Source organism: Notolepis coatsorum, assembly GCF_963971535.1.
Source record: "Notolepis coatsorum genome assembly, chromosome: 10".
Taxonomy (NCBI): Eukaryota; Metazoa; Chordata; class Actinopteri; order Aulopiformes; family Paralepididae; genus Notolepis; species Notolepis coatsorum.
Genome location: NC_140174.1, coordinates 35,859,303 through 35,871,860, shown reverse-complemented (window position 1 = coordinate 35,871,860; position 12,558 = coordinate 35,859,303). Strand labels below are relative to the sequence as shown.

At 42.7% G+C, this 12,558-nt stretch overlaps 1 protein-coding gene across 4 annotated transcripts in view; it reads left to right on the top strand.

Annotated features, from left to right (window-relative positions):
- The window catches only part of kcnma1a (potassium large conductance calcium-activated channel, subfamily M, alpha member 1a), a 214,507-nt gene that overhangs the window by 146,153 nt on the left and 55,796 nt on the right, over nucleotides 1–12,558 (top strand). For 2 of the 4 annotated variants that reach the window (XM_084323922.1, XM_084323925.1), the window contains exons 17-19: nucleotides 2,780–2,866; nucleotides 3,820–3,896; nucleotides 9,759–9,794. In XM_084323922.1, the coding sequence (XP_084180048.1) occupies nucleotides 2,780–2,866; nucleotides 3,820–3,896; nucleotides 9,759–9,794 (200 nt within the window). The remainder of the gene's footprint in view (nucleotides 1–2,779; nucleotides 2,867–3,819; nucleotides 3,897–9,758; nucleotides 9,795–12,558) is intronic. The other 2 variants (XM_084323923.1, XM_084323924.1) reach the window with 1 other exon arrangement.

Here is a 12,558-nt window from a genome sequence, read left to right as displayed (position 1 = left end):
CTTGCCAATACTCGCATAACTAGGGTTATAGGATAACCTTCGTTATGTTTCGATACTGGACAAGTGGGCGGAGCAAATGTACCCGCTGAGGTCCCCTTTACGACCACCAGAACAACGGGGAGGGTCCAGGCCCTCACAGGAGCGGAGGGATAGAACACAGACTATGTGAAAAAAGGGGTGCAGTACCCAAAAAACGCACAAGGTGAGTAGACCGTGTGAAAAAAGGCCTGCGTCTACCTCATCACGCATCCCGCCCGTTACCTAGAGGCGGGATGCAGAGGAGGTCCCAGCCCCATGGACCGCACGAGCAACAGGGCTCTCTGTCAGGTCCAGGAGCTAGAACCTGACCAAAGGGACCTGGTGAGGACAACGATACGTGTCCTCCCCAGGCGTTGTTTGCGACACCACCTCCCCTTCGTCAGGACCACCAAGTTCCATGTTCTAACGAATTGTTGACTGGTAGGTGGGGGTTCAGGATGAGTCCTGAGTCTCTGACGCAGCCGCGCCTCCACAACTGGTGTACCGGGGAGACAACCACTCCTCGAAGAGGATTGCTCCTTTAACCCAGCACGTTTGACCGTAAACCACAGGGGCCGCTAGCGGGGCTGACTGCTCAAAAGCAGCTCCCCCTGTGACGTTCGATCTGCCCCGTCATTTCCACCTGGAAATGTAGGGGGCCCTCAAGCTGGCAGATTCCTTAGCAAGAGCAGAGCTCGACTGCCGCCTGGCGGAGACATACTCCCTCCTGTCTGACCACATAAATGCCGTTATGCTGTTCGGACAGACCAGGACGTGCCGGTCCCCAAGACAGCGTTGTAACGCCCGGGACCAGGCGCTGGCTCCCCATTCCCAATACGTTAATTGTAGGGAGGCAGGACAGGCTAACCACTCCCTACTGTATTGGCCCTGACAGTCCCGTTAACTCATTCAGCGCCAGGGATTAGCCTTGTCCCGGTCTAGCTATGCCACGCTTTAAATATAGGGGTGCGTCACCTTGTTTGTAGAGCTATATTCTATATTATAGCTATGGAGACAATACTATAGTCATTTGACAGTGACTTTCTTCCGTCAAACATGCAAAAAAGAAAAAGAAAATGTCATGCATACGTTTGCGCGTTATCCCGTAAGTATAGTTTAGGAGTGATCCGGGATAATTCCTGAAAAGCGAGTTATAGGGCACTACGTGTATTCTACTATAAGCATTGGCGTTTCTTGCCTGGACACGCTACTATTTCCAAATCAAATGTATATAATAGGTATTATGTTTCATCATGAATGCATGAAAGGGTAATTTTTTTATGCTTTGATGGCCAGTAACGACATTCGTGTTGAACACTACAGACGCTGATCAGCTGGATCGATATCAAAACATTGTTAGATCAAGCTGAAATTGATGTCAGATAGTCCTTACCTTTGGTCGGGGGTATTCCAAAAAGAATATTCCAAGTGTCTGATCGCGATTTCCAGTATTGGTGTCTATCTGGTCCCGGACATAATTTGGCACAATTTATGGATTGTGTGTGTCAGATGCGTTTTGAAGTGGTCGGATGAAGCGATTTACTCGGCTCCGTAAATTTTAATTTAGCGCCCGGAGGGATTTGAGTGTAACACAGGGTCTGGAACAGGGTTTACTGCACTCTCGATACTGCCACCTGGCAGGATCTGGCCGGTATTGCACCCTTGGGGTCCCAGTATGCCTTTTAACGGCAACATACAGGTCTGTGACATTGAAGGGTATATTTTCCTGTTGGGGAAAAAAACTCCATAAACGCGGAGGGCGGGGCCACTGAGCAGGCTGACGTCATCCTCTTTAGCCTGTGGGCTGTTGCTCAACAGGTGCCTGTGAGGATGGTATTCTGAACGCTTTTCTTTTGCAATCGGCTGATTGGGAGATATGTTCAGTACAGGCCTGACCCCCCCCCCGTTTTCTTAGGTATCAGAAAACAGGGGATAGACCCTCACAATACGCCCCATCCATTGGGGCTGTGACCTCGGATTGCATCTTGCGGCATCGGGGTTACTAGGCCCGACACGCCAGCGAGGAATGAAGACGCAGCCTCCAGGCTGAACTCCACAGGGACACCAGGGCCGGGGGTCCTCCTCACACGAGAGGGGCCCACCACGGCCTCCGGGCGGCTCAAACTCCTCACCGCACGCAGAGAGGGCTCACCCGACTGCCATGACAGCCGGTCCAGGGAGCCCCCGCGATGAGCGGTGGAAGCCAAGCTGGTGGCGTTGCCATCTACAAACTAAATTCATACTAATAACGATCTCTAACTCTCAGACTGCAGAGCGCGTATGAGCAACACTTTGGAATGAAAGAACAAGGGAGGAAGAGCACAGCCACGCCACAGGGTTATATACGTGACCGGGAGTGGGCGTGGCTGGGTAGATGTAAGGTGCATGAGACATTTCTTTATATACTTTCAATGTATACAATATGTATAACGAGCTAGTCCAGTAAGGCGAAGCAGGACGCGTAGCCAGTATCAAAACATAACTGCAAATGAGTTCCAGCTGATAGGCTTGAGCTGGAAAACACAATGGGTCTATAGCCTGGAGTCTTATCTAGTACAGGTCCAAAGTTGATAACAAAACCACGGAAAATGTTGGTGAATCTATATTCTTTGGTTGTTTGTTTTCATTTGACAGAGGCTGTCATGTTTCCTGATAAATCATCATGATTGGCTGCAAAACTAACTCCAGCCTGTACAATTTTTGGTGATTGTAAATCATAGGTTTGTATTGTAATAACTCATGCATTTGAATATATTTACAGCACCCTCATAAATCCTGGGAACCATGTGAAAATGCAGGAAGGAACTTTGGGCTTCTTCATTGCAAGTGATGCCAAAGAAGTGAAGAGGTATAATGTTTTTGATTGATTGATTGATTGATTGATTGATTGATTGATTGATTGATTGATTGATTGATTGATTGATTGATTGATTGATTGATTTAGTCCAAAATCAGTAGTTCTCTGAACGGGATCAGTTTGATATTTTAATCTTTTTAGACCTTTTCAGAAGAATTCCGTTGCTAGGGGAACAGCTTGGGCCCCGGTGTATTTCCTGTCAGCTGTTGTATCAGCAAACACTGCAGTAAATAAACATGGACCAATCTAGAAGGTTTATACATTCATAAATGTCTGTATCCATCTCATGTCAGTTGATAAGTGAAGATGCCTCGCTCAGGTTTCATATGATTGTAAATGACAAGTAATACAGAGGCTTTTCACCTCTGAGTGAAATGTTTTGAAGCTGAACAACCAGTGGATTCTCCTTAATCCAATAAAAAAATACTCATCTCTGGGGGAGGAAATCATAATACATTTCCTAAAATATCTTGTTAAATCCTATAAAAGCCCCTGGACTGTCATTTGTAGAAATAATTTTAAATCGTTTTGAAATTATTGAATGCATGCAACAGTGAATAAGGTAAGGTATTGCTATGCCCTCGGGGCAGAATGTAAGAACATTTTTAAACATTTCCTTTCCTTTTTTGTTCTTTTCCATTTGTCACAAGGTCTGGCAAGCCTTTCATACAGAGTTCCTCATTACAGTATGCCCATTCAATTCGATTGAGTTCTATTTTACAGTCCCACATTTGAAAGAATCAATGCTGCAGCGATCACTGCAGTTGTTGGAGGATAGAAGCAGAATTTCATGTGAATGGCCCCTATGGCTACATTTGTTGCTTATTTGTTGCAATTCTTGAATATGAACATGTTTTAGCAGCTTTTGAACTCTTGGACAATGGTTACTTAAACAAATTGAGATGATTTGGATTACATGGTGTTCTTTTTTGTTTTTTTCATAGGGCTTTATTTTACTGTAAATCCTGCCATGATGACATTACAGACCCCAAAAGGATAAAGAAATGTGGATGTAAAAAATGTAAGTATTGATTATATTCTATATAACGCAATATGATTATATGCAATTATGTACAATGCAATAGCAATGATTATATATGATTCAGTATGATGCAATGTGATTATATACAATTCAGTACAATGCAATGTGATTATATACGATTCAGTATGATGCAATGTGATTATACAGTATATCATTTAGTATGATGCAATGTGATTATATATGATTCAGTACGATGCAATATGATTATATGCGATTCAATGCAATATAACTATATACAATTCAGTACAATGCATTATGATTATAAATGATTCATTATTGTGTGCTATGCATATCATATAAGAGATATACGTCTTCATGAAAATGCTTTAAACATTGTAAATGAAGTATACAAAATACAATGTTTACGAGGTGAATGTTGACAGTCATCATGTCTTCTGCTGAAGACGGCATTATCAACATAAGCAGGGTGACCTTGTCTTTACATGACCTACATAGCTACTTGTCTACATCGCTTAGTCCCTGCATTAATAATTCACATGATGAAACCTTGTAATCTGGACCCTTTAAGAAAGGTCATAGGATTTCTTTTAAACAGCCGGCACAGACCAGGCATTTGACTCCACGTTTTCCCAGGTATAAGTCTCGACATTTGGGCCCCACTTGTGAATTATGATAACGACTGCTCCATAATTAATACGTCTTAATACTTAATACTTCAGAATTGGTCATTCTGCTCCTTTGAACACCTCAGGCCTTCAAGGCAGAGTCCTCAATCCCCCACCTCCACCCCATGTGACGACCCTTATAAGTCCCTTATAAGCACGGAGATAATAAATCATATTTTTCATATTCCATATCGGATCAATGTCGCCAGGTTACAAGTAAGATGCCCACATGTATCTTGTGTTTCCTTCCAAGCTGCTTTCAGAACCGTTTCAACAGGGTGGCTTGAGCTTCACAGAGGAAGCCTAAAGTTGGTCTTGAGATACTGCTCTGACTTATCGTTTAACCCTAACCTTTGATGTATTCTTTCTCTGCTGCTCGGATACTCGATTCAATTTCTTAAACATTCACTTTATAGTGATATATTGTGAGTAATATGGATTCATCCCCACAAAAAAACACAGCCTGCTCCCCCTGATATAAGTCAGCCTATCTGTCTGTAACTATAAGTACTGTAAATGTTGCATGTTGCAATGGTTGATGCATCTGTCCCTCCTTGTCAAGTGCACGCTGCTCTCAGATAAAGGCAAACACTCCACAGAATGTTCTAGACCGAAGGAAAAAACTAAACACCACCAAAACACAACGATCAACATTTGCTGAATGTGCAATACCTTACAGTACAAAGTTACCCTTTTTGAAGGAGGATACAGTGAAGTCAAGATTTATGAATTCCTACTCATAAGTACTTGGGAATTGTATGGCCTCACTTTGTACTAACATCCCATTTCACTCATGCATGCTTGAGCCGTTATATTGCAGCTCACCACCAGAGGTCCTCCCAGGCCTTTGACAAAACACAAGACACCTAGAACACCATACAGCATGGAACTTGCCTGGATCCAGAGAGCCTGAATCGCTAGTTGCATGTACCACCTACTTTAAAAAGAAAGTCTGAGTCTCAGGCAAGCTTGGAACGGATCACAATGAGAAATCCAAATGAACAAACACTTCAAAAAACATGTATACACAAATAGCCTGAGTCTGTCTATTTTTATATTACTGTGATATTAAATAGGTTCCATCTTTTAAAATAGTTTTTAGTTCATCTGTTTTCTATTATTAATTGGATGAACAACAAAAGTCGAGCACTAGTTAAAGGTGCTGTAGATAACATTCAGCCACTAGATGTCGCACTAGAGCACCAGCATGTCATTTATCCAATCGGGTGCATTTCCACGTGTAAACAACAACGTTAATTTTGAACCTGCAAACATTTTCTAAATCATAAATTCATTAATCAATAATTGTTTTATTCCTCATCTTTCTAAAAGCTCTGTAGATGTATACTTAATATATATATATATAAAAAAAAAAGCATTACTCTACATAAAATTGTTATCTATAGCACCTTTAAAATACATATCACACACAAGCAGTATCCATTTATTGGGTGCCTTGTTGTGTCTCTACAGTGCCCCGCTGCCCACGCTGTCATTTCACACGGCCTCATCGCCAGCGTTATGTGAGAATGTCAAACGAAAACACAAAACGTTGAGAAGAATTTCACAGTCTCTTCTCGCTTTTTGCCGGGCGCTTTTACTGTACATTGCTTTTACATTCCAAGTCACCGCACGCCACCGTATCCAGACACACGCTTTTGCTACAAACAGTGGTTCGTTGTGATGCATTGTGGCATTTCCTATCCATCTGTTCTTGTTAGTTAGAGACATCTCTGTCTTGTTCCACGTGTCTTGTCTCAGTTCTCCGGTACGATGAGAAGAAGAGTGTTGAAAGTATCTGAGGGGTGATATCAAATGCAATATGTATGTGTACGGTACAAGTGATGTCACAATGCATCATGGGTATATATAGTATGGAACTTGTTGGGCTTCAAGTGAATATAAGTACAAGAAGTGCTGTTTCTTCTTCTGCCCGGGATGATCTTGAATGCCCCCCTCCCCCTCTTCCCCTCCCTCATCCATGTAACATTGACCCCTCCCCCCAACACCTTGTGACCTCTGACCTAATGATATTTTTACCAACAGTCCCTGAGCTGAACCCAACAGAAGACTTCCTTCTCCTTTTACGCAATGCTATACTGTAAAAGAAGAGGTCATGCATGCTTTTTCAACTAAAACCTAAATGAAGTATGAACTTAATGACCTCTATTTCCTTTGTCGCTATGGTTATTATTCAAGACAAGTTTAGCTAATTTTCCACCCCCCCCCCTCTCTCTCTTAGCTCCTTTGTCCCCCCTCTCTCTTACCTCCACCCTCCCCCTCCCTCCCCCACCAGGGACAGAATGAACCTTCATCATTAACCTGTTGCCTCTCCTCTTCCTCTGCCCTCTTCCACCCCGACCCTCCCATCACTATAGCCAAGATGTCCGCCTACAAGAGAATGAAACTGGCATGTTGTTTTGATTGCGGCCGTTCACGATCACGGCGTGACCGCTCTTGCATGTCGGCTAATGTGCGTAGTAACGCGGACACCCCTCAACGCGGCACCCCGCTCTCTCCCGTCTCTGTTAATGATTGCTCTGCCACTTTACGTGCCTGTAAGTTGTCAACGTGACACACATTGTTCTGTGTTTGTGACACGCACTGTATACTGTGTCGTCTATATATATATATGTGTGTGTGTGTGTACGCCGCAAGTACAGTGTCTGTAGCTTGTTGTCGTAGCAGTCATGTCGTTGTCATGGAACTGGATGTGGCTTTAGTTGAGTGTGTTAGTAGTACCGTATTTAAGATTTAGTTACTTGGTGGTGTTACTGTACATATCATTACTTTTGTAGATGACTGTTGTGAAGCATGCTGTGCAAACATGTATGTTTTTGCTGGTGTTTTTGTTATTACTCTTGAGTCTGTATTGATCTGTAGTTTTCAAATTGTTCACAGTTGAATAATGCGAATCATTGTAGAGCGATTGTAGACGCAGGTATATTGATACGACTAAACTGTTTCCTAGGGATAATGTGTGGAACGTGCATTGTTAAGTGTGCGTTCTGCAGAGGGCTTTTACCATACCTCTCCGGTAACCTGGACACACAATGGGAATATTTTCAAACAAGTCTTGCAAGCAAATCACTGATTTACGAGACAAAATAGAGGTAACAACCGTTTTTCCCGCCAACAAACACACTTCTCTGCATCCCTGACCCGATTCCCCTGATGAACACCTGAATTTCATTTTGATTATGATTGTGACGGATTGTGATGATTTACTATTCAGATGAGCCGTTTTAAGAGGACATCAATGGAGAGGGCCTTTCAATGTCTTCACAACAGTGACCCATATAACTCGTTTTTTTAAATGCATGCCAATGAAGCTCACTTATATTATATTTATAGACATTCAAATATAGACTTAAACAGGGGAATACCACCAAATGTCAGCACATTTCACTCACCTGCTAGGACAGTCCACTCTATTAATGAACCCTGACAACGATTGGTTTGCCCCACCCCTGAATCTGTGATGTTACACCATGTTAGCTCTATTTTAATGACTTGGTCGATCTTCTGGGAATTAGCTTTACATGTTCTGGTTCAGATTAGTTGTCATTTTCATTCATAAAATGAAATTATCAACAAAGCCCGTTCCCTCACTGGTGGTCAACAGGGGAGCAGTCACTTTGGTAGAGTTTTCCACTCTGACAGGTATTTATTGAACTGTTGACAAGCATGTGCACAGACAGGGTCCAAAGGGCTTGAGGCCCTGCCCCTCTACTCTGGTTGCCACAAACAAAGTACCCTTTTAGGAAAATGTTTATTGATATACATTTCTTTGCATAATCATATTTCAGTTTACCATAATCTCCACTTAAAACGAGCCAGGATATCCATCGAAAGAGAGGAACTGATACCCTATTTTTTAAAGAAAGACATGTGCCCTTTCATTGTTTGAGCCCCTGCCTCTGTTCCCAGTCCTAGTTGTAAAAAAGGTGAATGACATAGAATTCTAGAAAGTACTGGTATTCCCCTTTAAAGCCAGAAGGACTGAATTTGAGGCATATTAAATCCTACTGTCATCAGGGGATGAAGCAATGTGTTCTTACATTTCTCAGCAGCACATTCTAGAGACGGTCATACATTCTTAGCATAATGTCTTAACAATCAAAAGCAATTCAGTTGTATAGCTGAAGCTCTCATGGTGTTTCTAGCCCAGAACATGCCTTCCAGGGAGGGGGGGGTAGGGCGTCGCCTGGCTAGCTGAGCTACAGGAGTCGCTGTCGTGTCGACACGGTGTGGGGCCAGATAGCCCTTATGTGGCCTGACACGGAAATTATGTTTGCATTTTCATTTTTGGAGTGCTACCGGTTGTCATGAAACTCGGCCTGACAGTTTCTAACCACCAGGCAGGCGAGTGCCCCCCCCCCCCCCCCTCTCTTTTCTCTTTCGTTGCGGGACAGATGCTAGCCTGTTAGTCCTCTGACTCTGTTCGCGCCCACCGATCGCAGGCGACAGATGCCAGGACCAGCGAGGTCCCTGTTTGAACAACACTGTCACTGTCCCGCCTTAAGCTCAAACGCATGACCTTTATTGTGGGCAAAGGGGTTGAGATCAGGTACTAATGAACATGTTGGGAGGGGGGACTCTCTCGGCTGACTCACACAAAGTTCCATGCATCCAACAACATTCTGTCAGGCGGGTCTACAGGAATGTGAAACACAGAGAAGACAAAAAAGACTGTTGTTTATTTTATTACAATGTTACATACTGTTTTGGATGAAAGCTCTTTTTCTGGGATACAGTACTTAATACGGTGACTTCTTGAAATCCATGCTATTTAGGTAAATATATATATATAAAAAAAAAGATGTAACAAACAATAATCCATGCAAACCTGATACGCTCTGATAATAGGTCTGTTTTTAATGTGCTGGATGTGAATATGAACATTTGACCAGGTGGCTTTATCTACAAACTATTGTTTTCTTCACACAATGACTCACCATTTCAGCTTATTGACAGACATTACTGCAAATCATCTATTTAATCAACTTCATTTGGTTTATTTTCCATCGCTTGGTCCATCATGGTTCTTCAAGGCCCTCGTCTGGAAGAGCCTTGAAGAGTGTCGTCGCAACCATTCCATTCTTCAGTTCCCACAGCTGTTGACATTTCTTAATTTTTTATATAATTTCGCTCTCACTGCCGGCCTGTTCTCCCCTGTAACCTCTCATTTGTCTTTTTTTTGCATTTTTCTCAGCAAAAAATAGTGGCTATAATGGATATATCAAATCAAGTAAGTTTTGATTTCCATTTTCTTTATTTATCCTTTTGTCTCTTAACTCCCCACCCCACCACCCCCACCCCTGTTCACCTTTGGCTGTCGTTTTTTTCCTGTTCTCTAATCCTTCATATTTTCCTGTTTGCTCTTCATTCCACTGTTATAATCTGCGAATGAGCAATTCTTCCTGACGTAATGCTTCTCGGGATCATTGGGTTCCAGAGAGTCTCCCATCAGTATGATTTACAAACACAAGCTATTAGGGGGGAACAGATTTTTCAGCTCTGCATGATGGATATCAGTTGCAGCTCAGCAAGTAGTGATTCTGGTTGTTAGTTCATTCAGTGTTTCAAAGAATATCTAGCATTTTAACTATACTACACTTCAAAAAATAATCAGTAATTAATTTCAAGCAATTAATAAGGTGGAGATGTAGAGACGGTATGATTATTAGTGACTCTGGTTTGTTTTCTCAGTTCACATCTAGCCAGTGGGGAGGGGGGGGGGGGGGGGGGGTGAAACGTTAAGGGCCATTACACTACAACAAGCCAGGGTCTGTGATAGGCAGCAAATCTGCCACAATGTGGTGTTGTTCCTGGGAAGGGCTGTGCATGTTTGACATGGGGCAGATAATGAATAGTGGCGGTCTGGACCATCGAGGATAATCTGCCAGACAGCTGACAGCTGATGGTTGAAATAATCATCTCTATACTCCGGATTTTCAGCTTCCGGACAGTTTTTCGGAGGAGTGGATAGACTTTTCCCCCCCTGCCTTTTCTTTTTGCAGCTTTCCATGGTTGGCTTCACTCCTTTTTATCTCCGCCATAACGCTTATAAACCAAAACGATTCAAATTTCAAATAGTTTTAATAGATATTCAAACATGCGCTATGCAGTTTAGGGAGATGTAATTTGTGTACATTTGCAGAGCCTTGCAATTAGTTTCCAAAACATTTAATATACATGGATTCTTAGCATCATACCATCTTGGTTCATGACCCGTCTTGTACCATCTTCATCATGAATCAAAACCAAATAATTTTGAGGCTTGTGAACATAAGCCTAGAAGACAACAGCAGCACAGTAACATTGGTTGCTTTCTAGCTTCAAACAATGATCCAAGGACCCAATTAATCCTCTGAGGACAGTGCAGATCCTTTATTCAGTTGTGAAAATATACAAGAGCTTTATATTTCTCTCCCCAAACTACATAGTGCACCTTTTAATCTCGCCTTGTTGGAGTATGAACGTATTGCACTGTTGAATACCTGCTCCACAATACTGTTGCGTAAAAAAGATATATCTAGCTCACAAATGAATTAGTTAGGGGATGTAACTTTGAATTGTCATCTCTGTTCTTATGGCAGAACAATTGCTGTAACACCTGAAAGTGTGTTTATTTATTCATGTTTATTATGAATATCAAAGTAAATGTCAAATCCCACATTTCATTGGAGGGTATGCCAAGTGGTTAAGTGGTGTTTAATAAAAATGAGTCTCTTAATAATTTAAAACTATTAGCATTATTGTGCCAGAAAGAATCACTCCCCAAATAGTTGATCATATCCAAAATTATGATAATAAATGACACAATATATTTTATTCATATCGTGGGTCATAGTTAAAGTCAGTTTTAATCACATCTCATTCCGGGATTGAAAAATAAATCACAGTTACTGATTTGTACTTTGGTTCTTCTTCATTCAGCGGTACAGGACATTGCTTCTATCAAAAGAACAACTTACCAAAAGCTGAACCACGACTCTGCCAAAGATGTCTCTAGGTTGCCTCATGGTGTTTTAGTCGCGCTGGTTAACAACCGCAAGGGAAGCCTGGTACCCAGAGAGCCGTCCATGATGAGGCTTAGCCTCATGGGTTCTAGGGAGGCACCAGGGGTGGCAGAGGAGGCCAGCCAGCTCCAGCGGGCACGCAGTCTGCCAGTGAGATACACACCCAGTCCCTCCAGTAATGCCACACTCAATCACAGGCACTGTAAGACCCCGCGCGTCCCCCGAACGCCCCCCCCCCCCACCCCCACCCCTACTACTGTGTGTGACAGGCCTGTGCTCAACGCTGCAACCAAGCAGCGCATGTGTTTGTGGGGATGGAGTGCTTGCATGTGTAGCATTCCTTACTAATGACCCAGTGTGTGCAGCTGTCAGCTGTGAGACATTAAATATTGAACAGGCCGAGGAGGATGTGAAGGACCAGTGTGTTGTTGGAGCATCTCTCTCCAATGAAAGTCCCCCCCCCCCACACACACACACTTCAGCATTTTCTATTTCGGTGTCACATGGTGTAGACATGCTAGCAGCAGGGCCGAAATGCACAAGTTAAACTTTATCTCCTGAGAACCGCAGTGTTTGAGACATTATGAATTTTAATGAAAGCTGTTTTAGTTCCTTTGTAAGGAAGGTGCTGTTGAAACCTGTGTTGACAGGCCTGAACTGCCATTTAAAAGCACTCTGGAAACCACAGGCTTATCCGCCACAGCACCGCAACATGACAAGTAACAAGCTATTCACAAATTAAAAGACGGCTCTTAATATGATTAGCGAAAACATTGACTTGCTTGCTGTTCTTGTTTATTTGATTAACGGGGCACAGAGTACTTTTTCTTTTTTCTCTCTCTCCATTAACTGAGATATTAGCTTTTGTAAACATTTGCCAGATTTTTTCTCACTCCAGGGCAAAACTTGTAATTTGTTTCCTGTGAAGAGCTCAGTGCAGTTTGGTGTAGTGGTAGAGACAATGTCCATAGGGCTGTTCGGCTGGACATA